General features: G+C 44.4%; 1 protein-coding gene across 1 annotated transcript; it reads right to left on the bottom strand.

Moving 5' to 3' along the window:
- Window positions 1-18,321: 18,321 nt before the first annotated feature.
- LOC148665644 (carbonic anhydrase 4-like) lies at window positions 18,322-24,784 on the bottom strand. The gene is made up of 9 exons (XM_088632380.1): window positions 24,748-24,784; window positions 24,058-24,112; window positions 22,895-22,936; window positions 22,552-22,722; window positions 20,763-20,911; window positions 20,414-20,503; window positions 19,801-19,873; window positions 19,546-19,709; window positions 18,322-18,890 (listed from the first exon to the last, which is right to left on the bottom strand). Exons 2-9 carry the CDS (start codon window positions 24,110-24,112, stop codon window positions 18,705-18,707), a joined length of 930 nt encoding a protein of 309 aa, XP_088488506.1. The 5' UTR covers window positions 24,748-24,784; the 3' UTR covers window positions 18,322-18,704.
- Between the last annotated feature and the right edge of the window lie 2,532 nt (window positions 24,785-27,316).

Raw genomic sequence — 27,316 nt, 5'->3', positions numbered from 1 at the left:
GGACACCCGCATTCGGCTTCGGAGAGCAGAGAGACACCCAGGAAGCAGACCTGTGCACCCCATGGATCCTCCCCTTTTGGCACCCACCCTGCTACATGCACCCCTGTCCTTGGAGGAAAAGGAAAGGCACCGTCAGGAGGGGCTGTGTCTGTACTGCTCTGCGTTGGGTCACCTGCTCGCCTACTTGTCCTTCGAGACTCCCACATCCATCTCGAGCTCTCCCACTGCCTACTCTTAGAGTCAGTAGTGCTGTTTTTTCACAATCCTCTTCGGGGCCTTTATTCCCAGCTGAGATTTCATGGATGGACACGGCCCTTCCCCTTTCGGTTTTGGTGGATTCAGGGGCAGCGGGGAACTTTGTGGATGCCTCTTTTGCTAAGAAGTGGGATATTCCTCTTGCTCCGGTTTCACCCCCTGTCTGCATTCAAACTTTGGATGAGTCACCGATTTCTCCTGGACACATTACCTGGCAGGCTATTTTTTCTATCCCTTACTGTTGGTGCCACTCACGTGGAGAACATTTGACTCCTTCTCCTGGATTCCCCTGCTTACCCTGTGATCCAGGGCCTTCCCTGGCTCAAGAAGCATGATCCCCACATCTCCTGGGCCAAGAATGAGATCATCGCCTGGAGCCATGCCTGTCATGACAACTGTTGTCACCCACCGCTCAACGTTGCTGCTGCAGTAATCCCCTTAGAAGAGCAGTCTATTACCCCCCCCCCCCCCCCCAATATGCACATCTGAAACAAGCCTTTGACAAACAGAAAGCTCTATCGCTCCCCCCTCACTGCACCTGCGACTGTGCAATAGATTTGCTTCCGGGAACCCTCCCACCCAAAGGACGGATCTACCCCCTCACAGGCAGAGAATGAAGTCCTGCAAGACTATATCAAGGAGACCCTGGATTCCAGTTTCATCCCTCCTCGTCCCCAGCCTGTGCAGGGTTTTTCTTCATAGGGAAGAAGGACGGGTTCTTGAGGCCCTGTATTGACTACAGAGGGCTGAACTCCATTACAGTCAAAGATCACTACCCCTTGCCTTTAATCCCGGCCGCTCTGGAGTCCGTACGTGGAGCGTCCATCTTCTCAAAACTAGATCTACAAGGGGCTTATAATTTAATCAGGATCCGTGAAGGGGATGAGTGGAAGACGGCCTTTATGACCACTATGAATATCCGGTTATGCCTTTTGGACTCACTAATGCCCCGGCAGTCTTCCAGTCCTTCATGAATGACCTTTAGGGACATTATTGGAAAGTTTGTTTTGGTATACTTGGACGACATCCTCATTTTTTCCGCCAACCCTCAGGAACATGTCCATCACATCCAGGAGTTCTTGTCCAGACTCATCGACAACCAGCTCTACGCCAAGCTCGAGAAATGCGTTTTTCATGCTTCTAAGATTCACTTTCTGGGCCATCCTGGATGCAGGTGTAGTGTGCTCTCTGAAGGCACCAGTTCTGTAGGGTTTGGGCATTTACTGGGATAATTATTAATTGTAGCAGTAAATCACAAAATGATTCATTTGATGGCTTTAGAATCCAACCATGCGATATAACTCAAACAACGCACACACACAGATACTAATACACGAGGATACATTTATTAATACATAGAATATGCATGTAAAACGAACAGATCTTATCGAGTTCTTATCAGAATACAAAAGGTATATATTCAGTCAGTTACAAAGTGTTACACATATATCAAGAGGACATATGTTCAGTATATCATTCATTTAGACCGTTTCGTAATTGAACTTGTTTCCAACTTCTACATTAGATACTCAAAACAAGAACATAACTCTTAGGAATTAAATTGATATCAACTGGTTGGGATAACAATTGAATTCTCGAGCTGTAATGCATTGAAGTTGAATACTCATCCAATCTCTGGGGATTCAGATCAGCACTGTCTACGAGAGTACCCCTCCCACCTCCTGCAGGTTTCCGAGCTCCAGCAATGATCAGTTCGTCTCACATGCGAGAAGTCTTCAGGTGGAAACAAGAGCCCCCTCTTCTCGCAAGTTTTGCACATGTTTGAGTGGTTTTAATTCATCTCTTTCGTACATGGTGCTGATCTTTTGGAAAGCAGGAGCAGGTGACTCCTGTCACACGAGAGAGCACAGCCTTTTCCTCCCCCAGCGTGTGTTTTCGTAACTTGCCATGATTGTATAGTGGTAAGTACTTTGCATTGTGGTCGCAACAACCTCGGTTCGAATCTGGGTCACGGCAGAATAGGGGCGTCTGCCTGTACTACTTGCATGAATGAAGGCAAAAAAAAGACAATCGATGTGAACAAACAGCACTTTACAGAGGAGCGCTGCCTGAGTGGATTGTTGATGAGGCCACTCTGACATCTTCTGTTTTCTTCAATGACTTACTCAAAGTGAAAATATTCAAGGCGATCTTGTCACTGTACTCCACGTAGATGATCTAAATGAAATCACAGTAGAGTACAGGACACATAGTGAGGAGCTCACACAGTCAGTACTCTTGAATACGACAAGAGGAAAGGCACATTGTACATCTGTGGAACAGATTTAGCTTAATTGGCTTAGCTGGCTAGTAAACAGGAGATCCTGCGTCCGATTCCCAGCGGTGCCTTTCTTCATGTCTTACTGTACAGAGTTTATCGTTATAGTCAAATCCCATGCCTTTTAATTTACGTGAATGCAAGTGTTCGTTTCCTTTCTGCAACAACTTGTTTTTAAAGAAATCGATACAGCTTGCGAAAGATGAAAGACAAATGTTGAACCCATGCCCCCAAAGAACCTGGAGTCATAAGCCAGCACCTTAGACTGCTCAGCCACACTACCCGCTGTGCCTTGTCTCTTTGTCTCATTACTTGCCTGGAGGAAGCCGGGTGGCTCTTGCTCTTGTCATCCAACTTAGTGGCGTTATGACTGTGGAACCGACTGCACTTCTTTTTCTGAGATGCTTCCCCTCTCATGGCGAGATCTTGACTTCTTTAACATAAAGTTTCTGGATAAAGTTTTTCTGTGGAGCAGGCTTCAGACCTCTGTGTACAGCACCCTTGATCTCATTTTTTTTTTACAGCAGCTGCATCCGGAAAATTGTGCTTCTTACTTTTTATTTGAACAACAAAAATACATACAATACAAACAAGAGCACATATAACGTATCAAGAAAATCACCAGGGGTTCATGCTATAATACAATTACATTTTATGAAAACCGATTGCACAGGGTAAATAAGAAAAGGTCCGCACACCCAGTGGGCAGTGATTCATTGAATATACGTATATATCACGGCGAAAATACGGCTATACGTATACAGATGCAGCCACTCAAAGTACGCGGCACAGACACATGCCACGGGTAATTGGCTACGGCCTCGCGCATCATGACGCAAAATACCGTGGTACGTGATTGGTTGACCGACAGGGGCACTCGTGGTGCATTGGTTGGTCGTAGAAAGATTTAAATGTCTTTACTGTGCCCGTTTTAGTATTGAATATTTAGATGGAATTTTACCACTGAAGGGAAATCTTAGTAGCTGACCATAAAAAGAATAGGAGCATACTGTAACGTGTGTGAAAGCCATAAACGATATTAATTTTGGAACAAAAACATACAGTATATGGTTGGTCTCGGTACTTGTAAAACATACACACCAGTATTCCATTTCTCCCTAAACATTTTAAGCATCGAAGTCTTTAGCTAACGTGATACTGGAGTCAACAAGCATACTTTTAGAATTTGATTAAAAGGGAATATTATATGGAATCACGTATCTAAAGAAATTAATAACGATATAATTATATTCATGTACCGCAACACATGAATAGTACACGCTGTATGATGTCTGTTGATAATGTTTGTAGGGCTTTTTCAACACTCTTCATGCAACCTTGCTGGTGGTGCTGTGGGTTAGGTTCCTGACTCCTATATCACATGGCATGTTCGAAGCCATGACTTTTTTTTTAACAAACTTTTCTTTGAAAAAATAAAACATTCCCCTGGGTCAGAGATTAAATAAAACTTCACTCGCACCAAACAAATTTATATTTCTAAATATCACAACATGATCGAATTTAAGTCATTTTAATAACAATGAATAGTCACCTATGCGTTGCAATATAAACATTTATATTGATTTAAATCACATTTAAATCGCCTTTATTTAAAACCCATAAATAAAGCTGATACCGTTTAGACTTTTAATTATTTAAAACTGTATTATAGCAGCACAATGCACAATGCAACGTAAATCGCTATCTTTGTCTTCTGCGTAATAATGTTCACCTCTCTGTCCAGCAAATTAACAATAGTAATAATAATTAACTTTATTGTATATGGCACCTTTAAAGGTGGCTCCTCAAAGCGCTTTACAGGATAAAAACAATAACAACAATACTGAGATATAATGATGTGTTCCGGCTTAGACATTAACGAAGAGCATAACGAAGGTCATAAAGGTCATAAACTATATTAATTTTGGAACATCAACATATTATGTAAACTGTTATTGTTGCTGTTATTGGTATTTTAAAGAAAAAATACTGTATAATCCTGGGTTCGGTACAATGATTCAGGCATTCATGTGAAGGACGACAGAGCTTTCACTGGCTCAAAAAGACAAAAACAGTACTTATTAGTTAAGAAAGTTAGGCTCCTCAATGAAATCGCTTTAACATGCTAATGCGTTGGTGTATTGGAGTAAGTGAAAAGACCAGGGGCATTCAGGAAATTGTCATCTGTTGTTGAAGCTCTGTGAGCTCGGTGACTTTGGGACCACTTGTTATCCCAGGTTGTTTGAATCGCCACAATTCAAATAAAGAAAAAAGAGCTGACTGACAAGATTTAAGATGTGCCTGTCAATGTTGGATTAAAAAAAACACGTTGCCCGAGATTAGTTGCATTGCTTGAAAAATATTTTTATTTCGAGAGACTGGATAAGTAATTCAAGTGTTTTTTTTAACTTCCTGAAAAACAAGTAATAAGTTAACAATATGTACAAATGTTTTATGATATGTCGCTGTTGTGAATGTCTGTGGAGTGTATCTTATTTGCCTGTCTGTCCTGACTGTGCTCTCTCGCTCGCCCTCCCCTCCTTCTCTCTCTCAATTCAATTCAATTCAAGGTGCTTTATTAGCATGACAGATGGGTGCAATCAGTGCTGGGTATTTACTTTGTAATCTGTATTGCTTTGAGATGCCACTTTTAAAGGTGATATATAAAATCAAGGCTTTAACTTCGCAATTCTGAGTTCTTGTGTCCGTCCTGTCTGAGCCCGAAAGTATTACAATATGTATCTTTATAGCAGGTGGTGTACAGCTTTTTAGTATAGATTACACTTTTATAAAATGTATTTAAAAAATAAAAATGATTACAATCTAATCTTTCCACGTTTGATCCCAAGATCCCAAGAAAAATAAATCTAAATGGGGAGAAAGCTATGCTGAGTTTATTAAGATACTTAGAAGACAAAGATATCAATTTATGTTGCATTTGTCTGATTGTGAATCAAAAAACACATATATTTAAACCTGCGTTTGCGATTTAATTCAAAACGAGATTTAAATCAATATAAATGTTTATATTGTAACGCATAGGTGACTATTCATTGTTATTAAAATAACTTAATTCAATCATGTTGTGATATTTAGAAATATAAATTTGTTTGGTGCGAGTGAAGTTTTTTTTATTTATCTGACCCAGGTAAACGTTTTATTTTTTCAAAGAAATGTTTGTTAAAAAATAAAGTCATGGCTCCGGCTGGATTCCGGCTTGTGTTGCGATACATGAATATAATTATATTGTTATTAATTTCTTTAGATACGTAATTCTATATTATATTCCCTTTTAATCAAATTCTAAAAGTATGCTTGTTGACTCCGGTATCACTTTAGTTAAAGACTTCGATGCTTAAAATGTTTAGGGAGAAATGGAATACTGGTGTGTATTTTTTCATTAAAATAACGAGACCAGCCATATAAATATTCAATACTAAAACGGGCACAGTAAAGACATTTAAATCTTTCTACAACCTACCAACGCACCACGAGTGCCCTGTCAGTCAACCAATCACGTACTGCGGTATTTTGCGTCATCGCGCGTCACAATGCGCGAGGCAGTAGCCAATACTGTGCCGCACACTTTGAATGGCTGCATCTGTATGTATTGTACTATTTTTATTGTATCATTCGTTACACTGTGGCTGTGTTGTCTGTGTTAAGCTGCTGTTGCACTGCAATTTCCCTCATGGGATCCATAAAGTATCTATCTAAAAAAATGTATATGCATTAGTTCATCAGATTGTGATATTGTTTGATGCTGTTTGTAGGCTTTAAAATCTTTTACAAGACATAATGACACAGGCTTCCTGATTGACATGTCTACAGAGGCTTGAGACCTGATACACATGGACCCTAACAGAATAATACTTCACAGTGCAGAGTGATACCACATCCATACAAATAAAGAGAATCACACCAGCATGACAGTATGAATAGAGGAGCAATGGATTATCACTCATACCCATACAAAATGTACAATACTACTCTGGGCAGTAGAAACACAAAAAAGTGAGTGATTCTAAAACAATATTTCCCAGAAGAGTATGGTATTGCATGGGGTCTATTTAGGGTTGAATCAGTGTACAGCTAAACATGAATTCTACAGTATGTGTACATTATATTAGAAATAGAACATAAATCTTACTTCACACTGTCAGTAACAAACCCTACTAGTTGTGTGTCAGTGCCTGTGGGATAATACTCCTGTCCTGTTTTCCAGGAGACTATTTCCCTGCTCCTCTGGATGGATGGTGGCTCTCTTCCTAACAGCAGCTGTTACTGTAGCAGCATCAGTACTTCTGGTGATCCAGTTGTAGCGGCGAGGCTTAATAATAAGGCAGAATTAAGTGTTTCTGAGCTTCCCAAATGAGGCCCCATTTCTCTGTTCATCTCTGTGGTGCAGCCACAGAGAAACTATTCATGCAAGATGTTTTCTTTTGATAAGGACAGCTCCCACAGGGGGATGCACTTAGCTAAGCCTGGCTATCATGATCAATGGTCATCCATTGGCGCCTATCTGTCTAGGGAGTGCCAGTTGGACATCTTGACTGCATTACTAAGTGTCAGGAGTAAGTGACTCATATCTCACCTTGATCAACCAATCAGGGACCGGTAGGGCCGAGTAACCCACGTGGGACTCTGATGCCCATGGAACTTTCAGCCAATCAATGAGCTGAAGTTCCTCCAGGTAAAAACAGGCAACACAGAGAGCCTGAGAGATTCAGATTCAGATTCAGATTCAGATTCAGATTCAACAATTCTAAAGGGAATTCAAAGGAGAATCCCAAGGGCAGGACATTCTCGCAGCGCGCCTCCTGACCATCCTGAGACTCAGCCCGGACAACCACGGAACGGCCAGTGTGTCCGAGTGCCAGAACTTTCCTTTGTTCTAAGAGTCTAGAGTGGAGGTTGCCAGAGAGTAACCAGCAGCAGGCCTCGTGAACCGGTCGGAACTGTGGACAGCTGAATTACTATTCAGAACTAGCTCTTCATCAGGAACGAACCGGTCCTCTTCCTGACTTGCTGGGACCCACAGTCATCTTTTCTCCTGTGCACAAACTTTGCTTGTTAAAGCCAACAGTGAGCATCAGCAGCGCACCGTCGCAAGCCGCACAGCACAGCCTGGCACCGAGCCAGAGAGCGCGGATTGGACAGCAACAGCCTGCAACTGTTTCTTTGTGCCCGCAGGAGATCTGAATCCCCAAAAATTGGATGAGTGTTCAACTTCAATGCATTACAGCTCGAGAATTCAATTGTTATCCAAACCAGTTGATATCAATTTAATTCCTAAGAGTTATGTACTTGTTTGAGTATCTAATGTAGAAGTTATAACCAAGTTCATTTATGAAACGGTCTTAATGAATGATATACTGAACGTATGTCCTCTTGATATGTGTAACACTTTGTAACTGATTGAATATATATCTTTTGTATTCTGATAACCCTCTCGATAAGATCTGTTAGGTTTATATGCATATTCTATGTATTAATAAATGTATCCTTGTGTATTAGTACCTGTGTGTGCGCGTTGTTTGAGTTATGTCGCATGGTTGGATTCTAAAGCCACCAAAAGAATCAACTTTGTGATTTACTGCTACAATTAATAATTGTCTCAGTAAATGCCCAAACCCTACAGAACTGGTGCCTTCAGAGAGCCACTATGATTACATATTTGGCGTCCCTGAACCGGTTTTCCCTACATTATTTGGCGTCCCTGGGCCGGCTTAATCTACATTATTTGGCGTCCCTGGGTCGGTTTAATCTACACAGTGGAGAATAATGGACAGTATGTGCTCATTATATATAGACACGTGTGTGTGTTTGAATGTCTGTGTCAGGAAGGATTTAAAATTCCTCTGTGTATGAGCAGATCAGGACATTCCTCTTTATAACAACTGACTGCCAGTGGGAACTAAAAAACTAAAACATTTAGCTCAAGAGCCAGAGCATGTTCTAGTGTTTATAGAGAACTACACCCCAGCAGAGCTACTGATCCAGCTATCTATAATACAAACATCTATAATACACATCAAACCCTGAGATAAACTCACTGCATTATACCAGTGAGCCACAATCAGCCCTTCGTTGCTCAAAACAGATCAACAGGTGACACTTGTGAAAGAAGATTAATTTAATCTGTTCTTTCTCCTTAGCCTAATGATCACATGTCTTGAAAAAAAAATGTTGTAGCGATTCTCTGTAGTTTCCCTCTGCACAGGAGGACGAGAGAGGCAAGAGACTGGGAGTGCAGTGAACTGGCTACTTGTCCTTGTTTGGGACACAGGCGTGCTGGTCACTCAGAGAGGACAGGAAGGAAGAAGGTAGAGGGAGAGAGTGATGGCCAGAGAGACAGAGAAAGGAAACTGGACTCTGTTTATAGAGAGAGGAGAGGGCAAGCTGGACGATGAAGGTCAGGTGTTCAGGCTTCAGGATTGTTACAATTGATATAAATTACAGTTCAATATGTTCTTAAAGCCTCTGTGTATAGTATATTTTTAATAAGCAAAAGTAAAATAAAATTAACTTTTCTCTAATTATTATTTATACACAATTTCTAATATTTCTGTGTACTATATGAAATAAAAATATTTCTGTTTGTGTTACACAATATTGTACAATACAATATTTGTGCAGAGTTGTGTGTAATCATTGTATTTCATTAGATTGTTTATCGCTACTGTACAGTATGATTAATGCAGAAAGGCACAAACAGGTAAATACATTTTTACATTTCAATATTAGAATAAGATTTGACAACCACACACAGCTGCAGTAGTTTAAGGATTCACTTCAGAGTAGTGCAGTCCTCTGATTCCGGAGTATCTATCTTTGTCACCATAGTCAAGCCCATTCAAAGACCCCCTAACCCTTCCTGTCTATTTCAGCCCCTGATGGCAGTGACTTTCCCTCAGTCTGGAACAGTGTATTCATGAGCTCTGTGTTCACTGGTCAAACATGATCACGTGACAGGAGGGGGTGGGGACCTTTAAAGGGGAAACCACAGATGAATGGTAGAGAGTGTCAGACCTGCTAATCTATCACAGAAATCACAGATGACCTGGAGAGAGACATACCTTCTCATCTATCAGAGAGAACAGGGATAAGAGGGGTCAGTTCTTTGGAAGTTCACAGCAGAAAGGGTTGAATAAGATCTGTGGATCAATTACTGTCAAACGTATGGCTAGAGGAGCAGAACGACCTGCAAGGATTCCCTCTCTTATGTTATTTTGTGCAGTGAAATATAGAATATTTGTAATAGAAAACATGGCTGATGTATTTTTTTAGCTTCTGCAGCCCTGATGCTGTGTCACTCACTGTCCTGTCTGTGTTTCTTTACAGGGCAGGAGAAACTCAATGGTGAGTAAATCAGTCAGACTCTCTGTGCTGTGTCCTGTAGTGATTTCAGCAGGAGCTCCTCTGTAAATGATCCTGCACCAGTTTTCTAACTGAATTGTCTGTTATTATGATAAAAGGTCCACGTAGAACAACTTGTTTATTAACACTTTTCTTATAATTGACAGTTTATTTATGGAAGGAGCTATTAACTGCCAATTTGAAATTAAAAACTTAAACCAAGTTGAGTGTCATCAGACACCGGAGCTCTGATGGTCTAAATCATGTCTTATTATTTCCAGCCATCCCTGTCATCCTCACAGAACTGGCTAAGTGATCTTCTGTGTCTCTGAGATCACAGATTCACCAATACAAACACTAATGAATTATATTTGAGTGCACTGTTGTTCTGCAGTTTACTGTACTATACTGTAATGAACTATATTGCACTGAAGTGTATCCTTCTAGTGTATTATCCGTCAGTAATACTGTTACGTCCCAGTGTGTGTGTTTTTTCTGTTATGTCCACACTGCTGACCCTTGATTGTTCTCCCTTCCCCATTGGCCCACCATCACACCACATTTTCAGTATGACGTCATCATTAGATAGATAGATACTTTATTGATCCCGTGAGGGAAATTGCAGTGCAACAGCAGCTTAACACACACAACACAGCCACAGTGTAACGAATTATATAATAATAGTACAATACATACAATACAATACAAGAGTTACTCACAGTCCGGACACACAAGAGGAAACTAGAACAGAACAGTACACAGAAAATCGTATCACACGTATGAATATAAATATAGATGTAACCATAGATATAAATATAAACATAAATGTATTGCACAGGTCCCTGGCATATATTGCACAAAAGTGGTTGTAAACGGGAAAAAGAATAAGAAAAAGAAAGAGAACAGATGTAGCAGTAGATGTGTATATGCGTTTAGTCCAGAAACAGGTCACTGTCGCTGTTGCCTCTGCCAAGACGCAAGGTGGATGCGTTGTACAGTCTTATGGCAGACGGCAAGGATGACCTCCTGTAGCGCTCCCTGTCGCACCGTGGATGAATCAGTCTATTGCTGAACGTGCTCTTCATTCCTGCAAGCCTGTCATAGAGGGGATGGGAGAAGTTGTCCATGATGGCCTCTAGTTTGGACATCATTCTCCTCTCAGCCACTACCTCCAAGGGGTCCAGGTCAGACCCAATGACAGAGCTTGCTCTCCTGATGAGCTTGTTCAGCCTTTTGGAATCTACTGCTCTAATCCCAGAGCCCCAGCACACCACTGCGTAGAAAATGGCACTCGCTACCACCGACTGATAAAACATGTGTAGCATCTTACTACACACATTGAAGGACCTGAGCCTCCTCAAGAAGTAAAGTCGGCTCTGTCCGTTCTTATAGATGGCCTCGATGTTCTTAGACCATTCCAGTCTATCGTTGATGTGCACTCCCAGGTACTTGTACGAGTCCACCATCTCCACGCCACTCCCATGGATGTAGACAGGAGTAGGTTTGACCTTTTTCCTCCTGAAATCTACCACCAGTTCCTTTGTCTTTGTAACATTCAGTTCCAAGTGGTTCACCCCACACCACTCCACAAAGCTGCTGACCAGTCCTCTGTACTCCTCCTCCTGCTCACCCTAATTAATTAACTCTCAGCCAATCAGAACACTTTTTATTCACTATATAACATGGAGGCTTTCAGGAAAAAGAGGCCTTTCGTTTGACTTCGGTCCCGTTTGGTTTTGGTTATCGCTTCGCTTCGCTTCTGGTTATTGCTTCGGCTTCGTTTGTTGGTTTGTTTTGCTTTGTATGTGTGTGTATTTTCATATAGCTTTGGCTTTGTTGTTTTGTTGGTTTGTTGTTAGTTACTTTGTACTTTCGTTTGTTTGTGTGTTCATCCTTGTTTTGTCATTACCTTGCCCCAGTGGTACATGTTCAACTTTTGTGTTCTTTTGTACCCTGCTCCTGTTGATTACTCTTGTTTTCCCTTATTTGTATTCCTGGTTCACTTGTGTTTTTGTGTGAATTTTTGTATATAAGGTTAGTTTAGGTTGTTGGGTACACTTACACACTTAGTTGATTTTGTATTAGTACACTAGTTTAGTACGGGTGAGTGCCGTTTGTCTTGTATGGTTTTGGGTTGTCAGTGCAGGTTAGCTAGGGTGTTGAAGACGCCGAAGACCGTGTGTTTCGGGTTTTCTTTTGTGGTCAGATTAGCTTTCCCTCACTGTCCTAGCCAGCTCTATTTTGTTTTTTGTTTTTTTCTTTGGCACCACTCTAGTTCCTTACCCTTATCACGCTTCCTAGTCCCTCACCAAAACCCCCCCTGCTTTCAAAAGAATTGTCCTAAATGTTACACCCCTTTTCCCCTAGACACTTGGGGTCGTAACAAATACACACAGTTGTTTGATCAGTTGTGAAGATTTAAAAAAGCAATAGAAGCTACAGAGAAATAGAGACATTCCTGTACCACAATGTAAATAAGGAGATCTTACTCAGTTTTGACTCTGTTTGGTCCCAATGCACATTTTCAAAGTTAATATTTTAATGAAAACTTTAGTTTTAGACCACTTGCATGGGTGAAAGAAACTAACTGGCAGCACAAACTATAAAGTAAGAAATGCTGCTTGTATGAATATCAGTACTCTTTGCTCTCTTCTAATGTGTCAAAGACACATTTTCTTCACTCTTGTCTGAAAAGACAAAGACTGACAACAGCCCATCAGCCCCCTGTCCTGAGTGAACAGTCTGTATCTTGACACTGTGGGGGTCCTGCCTGTGTCTTGCTGTCACACACAGTGTCTGTAGTGCTGGAACAACACAGCTGCTCTGACTGCTTGTGTTCAGCCAGCTGGGCCCCTGTCTGTGTCAGACTGATACTGTCTCTGTCAGTCTTCTTGGATCAGGCCTGGTGTGGAGATGTGCTCACCATGGTGTGTGACTGGTCATCTCTCACTGTCCAGCTGATGTCCAGAGATCAGGCAGTGTGACCAGTGAGAAGGACATCTCTGTATCTCAGTCAGTGATACTGGTCACTCTGGGTACAGGACCCTTAGTCTGTGTGAGAGCAGCCCACACTTTCACTCATCTGACTGAACAGTGAACAGAAGTCAGTATTAATGGATAATGGTAATTTAAATATGAAATATCCCTCAGTGCTGGAGACTGCAGACTGTATTTATTTCTTATCTCTCTCAGTGGCTCAAGCACCAGACTCCAGGGTGTCCTGTGATGTGTCTGTGTGTCTTATTGCATTGTGCTGCTCAGTCTTATTGAGTGAGACTCCAGTCTTACAGCCACTGCTGCTCACACTCACTGACACTCTGACCCACACTGCAGTGGAGACTGGGGATCCTGAAATGAACTGAGTGCAGACTGTAGTATAAACTCTGGTATAATAACAGGTAAGAAGCAATAAAGGTCTTTAATACAATAAAGACTTACTCTCTTTCTGCAGATGCTGTATGTACAATGTGTGAAACTCTGCTGACTGACAGCACTGACTGTACTGACATTTTCTTACCAGTGTGTGACTGTGATTCACAGTGTCTGTATCTCTGTGGTCCAGTGGGTGACTGGGATTAACAGTGTCCGCATCTCTGTGTTTCAAAATGGCAGTGGCTGTGCAGTGCTGCAGGTAGGTCTGTTCCCTGTTGAAGATTCAGACACAGTACTGCTATTGAGCACCAATATTAAAGAGTATTGATTCCTGGTGAGAAATGCACTGATAAAAGATTAAAGAGAATGAGAATCAGTGTAAAGTGAGATTCCCTGCAGGTTCACATCATATTCCTTTGGAAAACCTCATCTCCTTTCACAGTGATCATGTTGTCATTCAGCCAGTAGAGTCATGTCTGTGCTGGACTGACTGAGCTATAAAATCACACAGCCTAAATCAAAACCTTTTTACTATGAAAAGTTCACAGTCTGTAGCAGACTACATGTCATGGGTACAAATCATGAATCCTACACGGTGGAGCATTTTAATAAACATAGTGGAGATGACAAAATCCATTATTACAATATTTACACAACTGACTGTAAGAACACTATTTCACTGCTGACCTCGTGATCCTACATAATAAGGATATGTGTCCCCGTCATTGTACTGGAGCATTCAGGGTGAGCGCCCCCTACTGGCCCCACTAACACCTCTTCCAGCAGCAGCCTCAGCTCTCCCAAGAGTCTCCCCTCCAGGTACTGGCCAGGCCCACACTGCTGGGTCTCAGTGGGCAGCTGGTTGTGAGCAGTTTTCACGCTGGTGCTTGATCTCCTTCAGAGATATTAGACATAAAGCCAGCGAGCAGAACAGCCTGATAACCCACGCACTGTCACGCTATAAACTATATCTTTACATGACCTTTGCCCCGTTCACCTGTCTGGGGTATAACCTCAGTATTGTCTGTGCTGGACACAGACACTACAGCTCAGTACTGACCACCTCCTTTCTTCTGTACAGGTGAAGGCAGCCCCATCCCTGACCTGCGTAAGTCCACTGTGTGTAAAATCACAGCTCCTGCTGGGCTCCAGTTCTCTCCCTGTCAGTGTGCTGGGGAAGAGTGTGTGTGGAGGACAGAGCGGTATTTAAACTGGGGGGCAGAGGGCTCCCAAAAGGGCAATTCTGTTGGATCAGAAAAGCCTGGGCAACACTAACAATAAATTAGAAAAATAACACATCACAGAAGTCCATTCTTAAATATTTCTATATTACTAATGTATTTTTTCAATTCTTAGAACATGAGCAATAAAGAGGAGGTTTCACACCGGTTTCAGTGTGAATGAAGCTGAGCTCGAGATTTTTATTTAATACTGATACCGTATGTCTGAAGTTGTCTTGTAATTTTAACGTTTAGTCTCTTGAAAGAAACCAGTTCAAGAAAGCATTACTGGTCTCCAGTGAATTTCATTACCCCTGACCCCTTACTTTTTGTACTATGAGATTTATAATGAAAACTGTAGTGACATCTTTGTTTCAATATGGAGCCCAGTGTGTGTCTGTGATTAACAGTGTCTGTGTCTCTGTGATCCAGTGTGTGTCTGTGATTAACAGTGTCTGTATCTCTGTGTTCCAGTGTGTGACTGTGATTAACAGTGTCCGTATCTCTGTGTTCCAGTGTGTCTGTGATTAACAGTATCTGTATCTCTGTGTTCCAGTGTGTGTCTGTGATTAACAGTGTCTTTATCGCTGTGTTTCTGAATGGCAGTGGCTGTGCAGTGCTGCGGGTAGGTCTGTCTCTTCTTGATGGTAGAGATGCTGTTTTAAGCCCTAGTGTCTGGGGTTATTGTGTTCTTGAGTCCAGAAGGTCTCTTTAGTGTGAGATGGTCAGTATGTAAACTGTGAGAGGCAGCAGTGGGACTCTGGTACAGTGGCTTCTCTGGAGCCTGTAGGCCTCTCTCTTGTCTGGGAAATGGCTGCTTCTCTTCACATGTCAACCAGGCTGATGGGTCAGCAGGAAGAAACATTATAAAATCACCTTTTCTTCTTCTGTTTCCCTCTTTCCTCTGTCTGTGTTAATATTCCAGTTTTCAGAGCTGAACCTCTTTAACCTCCAGCCCCTCAAAGGTCATTTCCACCTGGAGTGTTTGTGTCCTGAACATCTTGCAATATCTTGGACAGGATAGAGAGTACAGGCCTAGTTCGTGGTCTGAATTCAAGGAACCACCTGGACATCAAGTATAAAACATCAGATTTATATATATATATATTACTCAGTACACACACTAGGAAGAAATATCCACCCCCACCCCCCCAAAAAAAAAAATTATTCAAAAGTGATTTTTCAAAATGTAGTACATGTAGATACCTATTTTTCCAGGCTATGTCCAATATATTTCTACTATTTGTACTGGATAGGCTTTTTAACAGCCTTTCTATTCTCCAGGAATAAAACAATAAGAACTGAAAAAGATCTCTTTGATCTTCACTAGATTGACCTACAGACGAAAGAAGGGTAGTATTTATTAACTATTGAGAGTTCATACTTAAGTATTTAGTATCAGGAGAGTATTAAGTCAGTATTCACTGGTCATGCGAATAAAGCTTCTTGAATTTGATTAAAACCTCCATTCGCTCTGATCATGTATAAGCCCCGCCCCTGTCTCTCAATGGATAGAGATCACTGATTGACAGCTGGTGTCTCCTGTCAGAGATGCGGACAGCTAAGCGTGAGCAGTCTGAAGTCAGTATGAGCGCCTCTGTTTCTCTCAGGGTTTCTGGATGTGTTATTTCTGGTTTAAATTGAATACTTTGGATATTTCCTCACATTTTCAAAGTGTGAAAGCTTTCTTATATTTCAGTAAGGTTTTGCTTTTTCCACTATATTTTTTTTTCTGTAACAAACGGGCCTTATGCAGTCTTTGAATTCTGCACTTTTTTATTTTGCATCATAAGGAAAATGGTCTTAGAGAAGATGAACGACCTGCTGAACTGAGATTTGAAATAAACCGGTTTAACAGACAGGCTGTCCAGTTTCTTACAGTATACAGGTCGTTGTGGTGGGTTTTGAAGTGTATGAAAGCGAGTGGTCGGGCTGTAGTTTCTCTTGCAGTCTGGTTGCTCCTGTGTTCATTAATAATGTCGTTTAAAAAAATAAAGTTTCATCGCTGTGAAAACTAATGTTTAATGTTTGTATTTAGAGGACATTGGGGATCACTTCCATGTGTAATACTCAGTGAAACAATGACAGAAGATGTTGTTTCTCTGGAAGGGAAGAGAAGTCATTAGTAATTGACTTGTGTTTCTCTCTCGGTGTGTTTAGGGACAAAGACATTTCACAGTCTAATGGAGTTGAATTGGACTGTAATCGGCAGAAGCCTGTTGTGATGTTTGCTGTTTTATTCCCCAGCTGCTGTGACTCTGGACCCTGATACAGCTCACTGTGGGCTCAGCCTGTCTGAGGATGGGAAGAGAGTGAGACTGGGACAGAGGAAGAGTCTCTCTGACAATCCTCACAGATTTGATTACATTAAATGTGTCATGAGCAGGGAGGCCTTCACCTCAGGGAGACACTACTGGGTAGTGGAGGTGAATGAGTGGTGGAGAATAGGAGTGACCAGAGAGTCTGCAGAGAGGAAAGGAGATTTCATCTTCTCTCCCCAGCAGGGTTACTGGTGTCTGGAGTCTTACCCTGGTTTCTGTGCTCTCACTGACCCTGAGACTGATCTCCCCAGCTGTCTGTGGCCCATGAAGCTGGGAGTGTGTGTGGATATTGAGGAGAAGAAGGTCTCCTTTTACACAGTGGAGTCCAGAGCTCATTTCTACACTTTCACTGACATGGTCTTAACTCAGGGGGAGAAGATCTATCCTGACTTCTGGACTTTTTATTCAGATAAGGACCTTGAGCTGCTGCCTGCTGTCAGTGTGGAGATTAATCCCGTCACTGACTTATGAACACAGGCTGACTCTCTCCCAGCTCTCTGTCCTCTGAGATGATGTAATAAATATAATAGTAATTTTAGAAATTATGATGTTGTGTCGTGTTCATACTAAATAAAAAAAAATAAACAGGGAAAAATAAGATGTACTAGAGAGGGCGAGATAACTCGCTACCAGCCTGCTGTACTCCTGACTTGTAAATATCTCTGGAAACCCTCCCATGTTTTTTTTTTCTAATTTTAAAAAAATAAACTTTTAAAAATGAAATCCTGTGTGAGTCTCTCCTGCGCACACCGGAGGTTGTGAAGCTGCCAGAACGGGAAGGGACCCACTGACGTCACCACAGCCAGGAGGAATAGGGATTGTGACGCAGACAGGAAGTGGCTCAGGGTGTTTATGGGAGTTGTAGTTTGTAGCCAGCACTGTGTCTGTGAGCAGCTACAGCCAGTCTAATCCTTAGACAGGGTGACATCAGCATATTCTGTATTGTGTATTTTATTTCTTAACGTGGGCTTGTAAAAAGCAATGAAGAAGTATGAAGAAATGTCAACCCACATCCAGTTCTTTCTGAAAGAAGTCTGTATATCAGCTTCAAGAACATGGCCGGGCTGCTTGCTACACACTCCCACCACCCTCTGTGTAAGGATGTGCTCCTGTTCTCAGTTTAAATGCACTTCCAGCTAGTTTCCGCTCTTGTGCTCCAGTTGAAAGCCCTGAATCTAAAGGCTGTGGATGAAGTCACGAGGAAGTCTCCCTGTCAGAGGCACCAGGATGAACCCGGTAATGGCTGGACAGTGACACCGAGGAGGTGGAAATTTCATCTGCGTGACAGGTGAGGTTGTCATCAGTAGGTGAGAATGAGACAGGGCCAGTGCTGGGGAGAGATCTGGGGGTCCTGGCAGCCTCTAAACGGGGATTGTCGGGTCTCTGCACAAGCAGGTAGCTGAACTGTAACTTCAGCTTGAGGCAGTGACTCGCGTGCTAATGTGTTGAAGTCCTGTCGCAGGACAGGGGAGGGTGAGTGTGAGCTTGGGTTCGATGCAGAGAGAAGGTGCTGGCGTCTCTCCTCAGGCAGGACTGCCCAGCATTTATTAAATATTTCAAACAGATTCTCAAGCAGTAATAATTATTAAAACACAGAATAAGCAGGATGTGATACAGACAGAGCAGTGCCACCATGACATCACAAAGTCCTGATATGATTTCATGTGCTTCCAATATTACATCACATTTTCCAGAATTGACATCATACAATCCCCAAATGACTTCACAGCCCCTGTAACTTACTGCGGGGATGTTATGTTTATGAGTAGGAGCCATGCAGCTGCACCCAAAGGAGAGAGCGATGAGTGGTCCTGACTCAGGAAGAGAGAGAGGAAAGATGTCTCAAATGCAGATGTAGAGTGAAAACAATGACTTTCTCAACAAGGGCCCCCTGTTCCCTTAGCCAGACAGAACGTTCAGCTCCTCTTCAGCTCCAGTGAGGAGCTGGTCAGGGCTGCTTCCATCCCTGGAGCTCGCACCCAGGGCCAGCCCGACAGCAGGGGAGGAGAAGATACTGCGGCCATTCAGAGGCAAGACAGGGCGATAAACATCAGCCAAGTGCAGGACTGTAGTGAACTGGTCAATCTGGAGAGAGAGAGGGGTTAATACAGACACACTGACTGGACACTCCAGTACATTAACACTACACTGAGAGAGAGGGGTTAATACAGACACACTGACTGGACACTCCAGTACATTAAAACTGCACTGAGAGAGAGGGGTTCATACAGACACACTGACTGGACACTCCAGTACATGAACACTGCACTGAGAGAGAGAGGGGGGTTCAGACAGACACACTGACCGGACACTCCAATACATTAACACTGCACTGAAAGAGAGGGGTTCATACAGACACACTGACTGGACACTCCAGTACATTATCACTGCACTGATAGAGAGAGGTTAATACAGACACACTGACTGGACACTCCAGTCCATTAACACTGCACTGAGAGAGAGAGGGGTAAATACAGACACACTGACTGGACACTCCAGTACATTAACACTGCACTGAGAGAGAGAGAGGGGTTAACACAGACACACTGACTGGACACTCTGGTACATTAACACTGCACTGAGAGAGAGAGAGGGGTTAACACAGACACACTGACTGGACACTCTGGTACATTAACACTGCACTGAGAGAGAGAGAGGTTAATACAGACACACTGACTGGACACTAACAGCTCAATACAAACATGTTTAAGACACACACACACGTCCGCCTGTCTCTCACCAGATCTCTGCTGACCCTCACAGGCTCCTGGAACACGGTCCATACCACAGCCTCATTACAGTCAGGGGTGGTCAAGGATTCCCTGTAGCGAAAGAACTTGGAGCGGTCCACCCCCCTCAGCAGCTCGTCCAGGGAGAGGGACAGAGCCAGAGTCTTAGTGGAGCCTATGGGGGAACGAGAGAGAGACGCATCCTTAACCGAGAGCGCTCGCTGATGGACCCTCATTGGCTGGACACTCCTCTACTGTCACCTCACCTGTCCCAGCGACCTCCTTCAGGAGTGACGTCAGTGTCTTCCAGCCCTCAGGAGTGCCACCTGCCTCTGTCGCCTAGCAACCCAAAGAGAGGCTGTCTGTGTCCCAGTCTGTGGTCTTCATCTCCACATATCTGAGATCAGCTGGTCTCTGGACTGGACAGCGCCACTGGACACACACAGTGACCCCAGGGAACCGCAGGAGCGGAGAACCTGCACACTCATCTTCATGCAGGAACACTGCCCTCTGCTGGACACTGAGGCTCAACCAGACAGCTTTGCTGGCTCGACAGATGAACCCCATGTCATTTCAGACGTTCACTATCACATATCACTTCTCTGTTATCATGCCTGTCCTCTCTCTATCCTCTCTCACTTTGTTCTGTCTTTCTGTGTCTCTCTCTCAATGTGTTCTCCTTCTTTCTGTGTCCTGTCTCTCTCTCTGTGTCCTGTCTCTCTCTCTGTGTGTCCTTTCTCTCTCTGTGTATCCTCTCTCTCTGTGTGTCCTGTCTCTGTGTGTGTGTGTGTCCTGTCTCTCTCTCTCTGTGTCCTGTCTCTCTCTCGGTGTCCTGTCTCTCTCTCTCAGTGTCCTGTCTCTCTCTCTCTCAGTACTGACCTCTATGAAGAAGCCCAGGACAGCAATGCCCTCAGGATCAGCCAGAGCTGCAGGCAAACTCTTCCCCTTCTTCACATGGACGATGTGCAGCTGATAACCCAACACAGCACCACAGCAGTTACACAACACTGTGACACAGCACTGAATGCTGTAATGCAACATTGAAAACAGTAACACAACACAGCAGTTACACAACACTGTGACACAGCATTGAAAACACTGTCACACAGCCCTGGAAACAGTGACACAAGCCTGGAAACAGTAGCACAGCCCTGGACACAGTCACACAACCCTGGACACAGTCACACAGCCCTGGACAAAGTCACACAGCCCCGCACTGTCCCCTCACCTCCATGGGGAAGCGCTGTCCGTCCAGCAGGTGCTCGGAGCCGGGGAAGTCTGCGGAGTTTCCCCAGTGGAAGTGGAACTGGACAGCGGAGTACCAGCCAGAGAGCCCCCCGCCACTGACCCCCGCCCCTGGCCTTAGGGTCACCTGCACTGAGACACACAGCCAGAGAGAGCCAGGGTGTCTCCCATCACTGCTCCTGTCACTGTCCCAGTCACACACTGCTCCCATCACCCTCAGTCTCTGTCTCAGCCAGTCTCTGTCTCAGTCACACCCTGCTCCTGCCACTGTCCCAGTCACTTACTGCTCCCGTCACTGTCCCAGTCACTCACTGCTTCTGTCATTGTCCCAGTCACGCACTGCTTCTGTCACTCACTGATCCCGTCACTGTCCGAGTCAAACACTGCTCCTGTCAATGTCCCAGTCACACACTGCTCCCATCACTGTCCCAGTAACACCCTGTTCCCATCACTGCCCCAGTCACACTGCTCCTGTCACTGTCCCAGTCACACATTGCTCCCATCACTCTCCCAGTCACTCACTGCTTATGTCACTGTCCTAGTCACACACTGTCTCGGTCAGTCAGTGTCTCAGTCAGTCACTGTCTCAGTCAGTCTCTGTCTCGGTCGGTCTCTTACTGTCTCGGTCAGTTACTGTTTCAGTCAGTCTCTGTCTCGGTCAGTCTCTTACTGTCTCGATCAGTCACTGTCTCAGTCAGTCAGTCTCTGTCTCAGTCAGTCACTGTCTCAGTCAGTCAGTGTCTCAGTCAGTCTCTGTCTCAGCCAGTCTCTGTCTCAGTCACACACTGTCTCAGTCAGTCTCTGTCTCGGTCAGTATCTTACTGTCTCAGTCAGTCTCTGTCTCAGTCAGTCTCTGTCTCAGTCAGTCACTGTCATAGTCAGTCAGTCTCTGTCTCAGTCAATCAGTGTTTCAGTCAGACTCTGTCTCAGCCAGTCTCTGTCTCAGTCACACACTGTCTCAGTCAGTCTCTGTCTCGGTCAGTCTCTGTCTCGGTCAGTCTCTCGCTGTCTCAGCCAGTCTCTGTCTCAGTCAGTCAGTGTCTCAGTCAGTCTCTGTCTCAGTCAGTCACTGTCTCGGTCAGTCTCTGTCTCGGTCAGTCTCTTACTGTCTCGGTCAGTCTCTGTCTCAGTCAGTCTCTGTCTCGGTCAGTCTCTTACTGTCTCGGTCAGTCTCTGTCTCAGTCAGTCTCTGTCTCGGTCAGTCTCTTACTGTCTCGGTCAGTCTCTGTCTCAGTCAGTCTCTGTCCCAGTCACACACTGTCTCGGTCAGTCACTGTCTCAGTCAGTCAGTCTCTGTCCAAGTCACACACTGTCTCGGTCAGTCTCTCGGTCAGTGTCTCGGTCAGTCAAGGTCTCGCTCAGTCACTGTCTCAGTCAGTCTCTGTCTCGGTCAGTCTCTGTCTTGGTCAGTCTCTCACTGTCTCGGTCAGTCACTGTCTCAGTCAGTCAGTCTCTGTCTCGGTCAGTTACTGTTTCGGTCAGTCTCTGTCTCCGTCAGTCTCTCACTGTCTCAGTCAGTCACTGTTTCGGTCAGTCTCTGTCTCGGTCAGTCTCTCACTGTCTCAGTCGGTCTCTGTCTTGGTCAGTCTCTCACTGTCTCTGTCAGTCACTGTCTCAGTCAGTCAGTCCCTGTCTCAGTCAGTCAGTGTCTCGGTCAGTCACTGTCTCAGTCAGTCCACATCTGTCTCAGTCAGTCAGTGTCTCGGTCAGTCTCTCACTGTCTCGATCAGTCTCTCGCTGTCTCAGTCAGTCAATGTGTGTGTCAGTGTTACCTGTGTGTCCGTTGTTGGTCAGCTCTCTCATGATGTTCTTCTCTGTGTACCCAGTGAAGGTCAGCTCAGTCAGATTGGGGTCAGTGGTCACTCCGGAGGTCCTGATGTCCACAGGAGACTGACGTTGCCCATTGCAGTGACCAAAAGGCCTGGATACCCAGGCAGAAAGGCCTGTAACAGGGACACAGTGCCTGTGTACACTGATCGGTTGTGTAGACAAGAGACTGGACCTCAGTCAGGCCATTCCTTAACCAATCATCATTCAGGGTCATTAATCAGAGCATTCCTTAATCAATCACTGATCAGGATTTTATTGATTAGATGATTCACTCCGGTGTCTTACCACACTGCCCGCGATGGTAGCACCAGTCACACTGATGAGACTCTGAAAGACAGAGTGTTACAAGAGGCAAATTCTCAGGACAACTGGTTTCCTGCTTTCTTACAACACTCAGAATTACACCTCCCATCCTGTTACTGAGGTTTGCAGTGATCTCCTCTCTCACTGTGTCTCCTGTCCTGTTGTGTGTGCTTATCACTGAGATATTCTCTGTGATCTCCTCTCTCTCGCTGTGTCTCCTGTCCTGTTGTGTGTGTTTATCACTGAGGGACTCTCTGTGATCTCCTCTCTCTCACTGTGTCTCCTGTCCTGTTGTACTGTATGTGTTTATTACTGAGGGATTCTCTGTGATCTCCTCTCTCTCACTGTGTCTCCTGTCCTGTTGTGTGTGTTTATCACAGAGAGATTCTCTGTGATCTCCTCTCTTATTGTGTCTCCTGTCCTGTTGTGTGTGTTTATCACTGAGGGATTCTCAGTGATCTCCTCTCTCTCACCGTGTCTCCTGTCCTGTTGTGTATTACTGAGAGATTACTGAGAGATTCTCTGTGATCTCCTCTCTCTCACTGTGTCTCCTTTCCTGTTGTGTGTTTTATTATATTAGAGGGATTCTCTGTGATCTCTCTGTCTTCAGGTATTCTTACTCCAGTCTGCAGGTGCTCTGTTGAGAGTGTGGTATCACCTGTGGGATCACAGTGTGGTTTGGCAGCAGCTCGATGTCTGACTGGAATGTGTCACAAGGTTGATCAGTTTGGCCAAGTCCATTACCCTCTGGTAAGCATTATAGGAGCACAAAGACACGGATCTCCAGACTCAGAGACAGCTTCTTCCCTCAGGATGTCAGCTTGTCTAATTCTACAGTGACTCTACAACTGCACACTGCTTGTGCTGCCTTTTATCTGTGTGTTATTCAGCTTCGTTGCTGCTGCTGTTGTTGTGTGTTGAAGTTGATGTTTCCTCAATGTCTTTGTATTGGAGCCTACATGCAAATAAGCATCTCATTGCACTTGCGCCTGTGGCAAATAAACTAAACTGAAACTGCTCTGAGATTGTGTCTAATTAGATTGCTGATTGAATACTCAATAGAAATGTATATCACTCTGAACCACAGCAGAGCTTTATTTCCAGCTCAGGATCTAAGGAGCAGGAGGAGTGAGAATAATACTCACTGGCTCTCACTGAGGACAGCAGCCCCAGACACAGCAGGAGGAGAAACACATCCATCTGTTAGAGAAAACCAGACAGAGATGAGTCTGTATCCCTGAGCACACCTGCGTCTTTAACACACAGCTGGTCACTGAACACAGACGAACCCCAGTCCAATCAGGGCAATACAGCAACCTACACAGCCACACACAGCACTGAGACTTTCTGTCAAGTACTGTAGAAAGATATACTTTGTTATTGTGTGGTGAAAGCACAGTACAGTGCAGTAAAACCCAGTGAGATTGTAAAAGAGTTGATTACAGGTAAAGTCCAGCGAGTTTGTGATAAAACAGTCCATTACAGGTAAAGTTCAGTGAGATTGTGGTAAAAACATAGTCCAGTGCAATACACCCCAGTAAGATTGTGGTAAAAACACAGTACAGTGCAATACACCCCAGTATGTTTGTGGTAAAACACAGAACAGTGGAGTACATCCCAGTGAGATCGAGGTAAAAACACAGTACAGTGTAGTAAAGCCCAGTGAGATCAACGTAAAAATACACTACAGTGCAGTAAAGCCCTGTGAGATTGTGGTAAAAATACAGTACAGTGCAGAAAAGCCCAGTGAGATTGTTGTAAAAACACAGTAGAGTGCAGTAAAGCCCAGTGAGAGTGTGGTAGATGAGACAGCAGATCAAAGGAGACACACTTACTCTGGGGGTCACTGTGGTGTCGAAGTGCCCACTCACTCAGCTCTCGGTGTGAGCCCATCTGTGGGCTGTGCCGCTCTTAAACCCTGCAGACAGCCAATCACACACAGAGCTGTTCAGCCCCTCTCGCCCGCTTGATTTTACATAACTGATCTGAAAGTCCCGCCCAGCTTCAATAGCATGGCTGGGCAGCTTGTTCCACACTCCCACCAGAAGATCCTCCTGTCCCGAGGTGAGTCAGGGATCGGTCTCCTGTCTTTTCTGATTCCATCTCCGCAGCTGTGTGTCGTTCTCATCTTGATGAGCTGCTGCACTGGCGCTTGTGTGATTCGACCCTGATAAGCGCTCCCAGACTTTCCAGATAACTCAGGCGCACCTGATAGCTCTGCAGACTCCCCGAATCTGATTTCCAATCACCCTGGGGGGGAGACAGCAGGACAAAGCTGGAATTGAACAGACGAAAGAGCAGCTAGACCTCAGGCACTGAGCAGGGGTGAGCATGTGCGCCTTGTAGCGCTGAGGTCCTGGGGTTCAGCTCCTGGGGTGCTGTGTTTGTGGAGTTTGCATGTTCTCCTCATGTTCATATGGGTTTCCTCCCACAGTTCAAAGACACACTGCTAGGATATTGGCCTCTGGAAATATTGGCCCTGGTGTCAGTGTGTGTGTGTGCCTTGTGATGGACTGGCGTCCTGTCAAGGGCGTACCCTGCCCTGGGCCCGTTGCTTGCTGGAATAGACTCCTGCTCCCTCACGACCCTGAGCTGGAAGAAGTGGTGCGACAACGGAGGGATGAATAAAATCGTCAGCCTTGAGTTAACAATCCTCCACAGCTGTAGAACAAGGACAAAGTCCTGTTTTAGAGTATAGTGTACTGTTGTGGTCAGCATGTTACAAAACAAAAGATGCTGCTACACTGGAATAATTCCAGAGATGTATACCATACTGACAAGCTGAAGGAACTGAGTCTCTTAAGTCTGATGGGAGTGTCCCACACTGACAGGCTGTAGGAACTGAGTCTCTTTAGTCTGAAGGGAGTGTCCCACACTGACAGGCTGAAGGAACTGAGTCTCTTTAGTCTGAAGGGAGTGTCCCACACTGACAGGCTGAAGGAACAGAGTCTCTTCAGTCTGAAGGGAGTGTCCCACACTGACAGGCTGAAGGAACAGAGTCTCCTTAGTCTGAAGGAAGTGTCCCACACTGAGAGGCTGGAGGAACTGAGTCTCTTCAGTCTGAAGGGAGTGTCCCACACTGACAGGCTGAAGGAACAGAGTCTCTTTAGTCTAAAGGGAGTGTCCCACACTAACAGGCTGAAGGAACTGAGCATCTTTAGTGTGAAGGGATGGTCCCACACTGACAGGCTGGAGGAACTGAGTCTCTTTAGTCTGAAGGGAGTGTCCCACACTGATCAATACAGCTGAATTCTTCATAATAAACAGTAAGACACAAGCCAGAGGACAGCAGAGGAAACGTTGGGGAAGAGCAGTTCAAACTGTGCCCAGAGGGCTCCCCCTGTGGTATTATCATGAAAGGGTATGAGTGACCATGGCATGTGCTTCAGAACTATAGAACGCTTCCACACGTGGCACAGTGGCTATTTCTGATTAGGTGAACCTCCTCTTTCAGGAATTCTGAAAAGACACATAATCAGCCCAGATTAGAAATGAACATAGGTCAAGTCAGGTCAGGTTTGAAATTCTCTCACCCCTCAGAATGGTGTCTGTGCTGACACACGAGACAGACTGAGGCTTTACTGGGAGTATGAAAGCCCCTGGAGAAGGTGTGAATGCAGAGATTAACAGGGAAGATGCTCCTCTGTTCCTGTTGTTTCATGAACGACCATCTGAGACTCAAACTGTCTTTAATTCTTTCTGGTTTAAAGACACTGCAGCTCCCAGAAGTTTTCTGAAACTTTAGTCATTTCTGGTTCACTGCTGAAACTCCCAAAAGTCCTCAAAGTGGAAGAGTATCCAAGCAATGCAGACGTTCAAGATAGTTTCTGGTTTTAATGACCTCTTGTCACTACAGTAAAGTTCTTACACACTAGATGTAAAGTAAGTAACTGCAGTTTTATTCCATGTTCAAACAATTAACTTGAACCTCATTACTTTCTTAAAGAACATATTATTCTCTTACCCTTGAACTACAAAACCTCACCTACAGAATTCTTTTTAAGCCCCCAAAAGTCCCTTCCCTTTCAACTTACTTCCTTCAATGTATCCCAAATTCCAATCTCCAAACAAAGGCACTAGAACTGTCTTTGCCAAGCCCTGTGTACTGTACTGTAGAAACCAGCTCTAGGGCCAATGGAACCCCGTGAAACTGTCAGTTGGCCCTCTGGTGTCACACAGCTTCCTGGTATTTGTAGTCCTGGCTTGTAGTCTTCAGCTCTAGCTGCCCGTCCAGGAATTCAGTCTCTGTGAATCAACAGCTGTAGGAAAACACAGCGAGAAGCAGGTGGAGAGGAATCCTGCTGAATCAGGGCTGAGGTCTTCTTTCTCAACTGCGGGCCGTTAGCAGGCTCGCACCCTTGCGAAACACCACATGATTCGGGGTTAATAATGGCTTGGTTTCTT

Source organism: Lepisosteus platostomus, chromosome 5 (assembly GCF_059453375.1).
Source record: "Lepisosteus platostomus isolate fLepPlt1 chromosome 5, fLepPlt1.hap1, whole genome shotgun sequence".
In the NCBI taxonomy this organism is placed as follows: domain Eukaryota; kingdom Metazoa; phylum Chordata; class Actinopteri; order Semionotiformes; family Lepisosteidae; genus Lepisosteus; species Lepisosteus platostomus.
The sequence above is the reverse complement of the archived record's forward strand: the minus strand, read 5'-3'. Positions and strand labels throughout refer to the sequence as shown.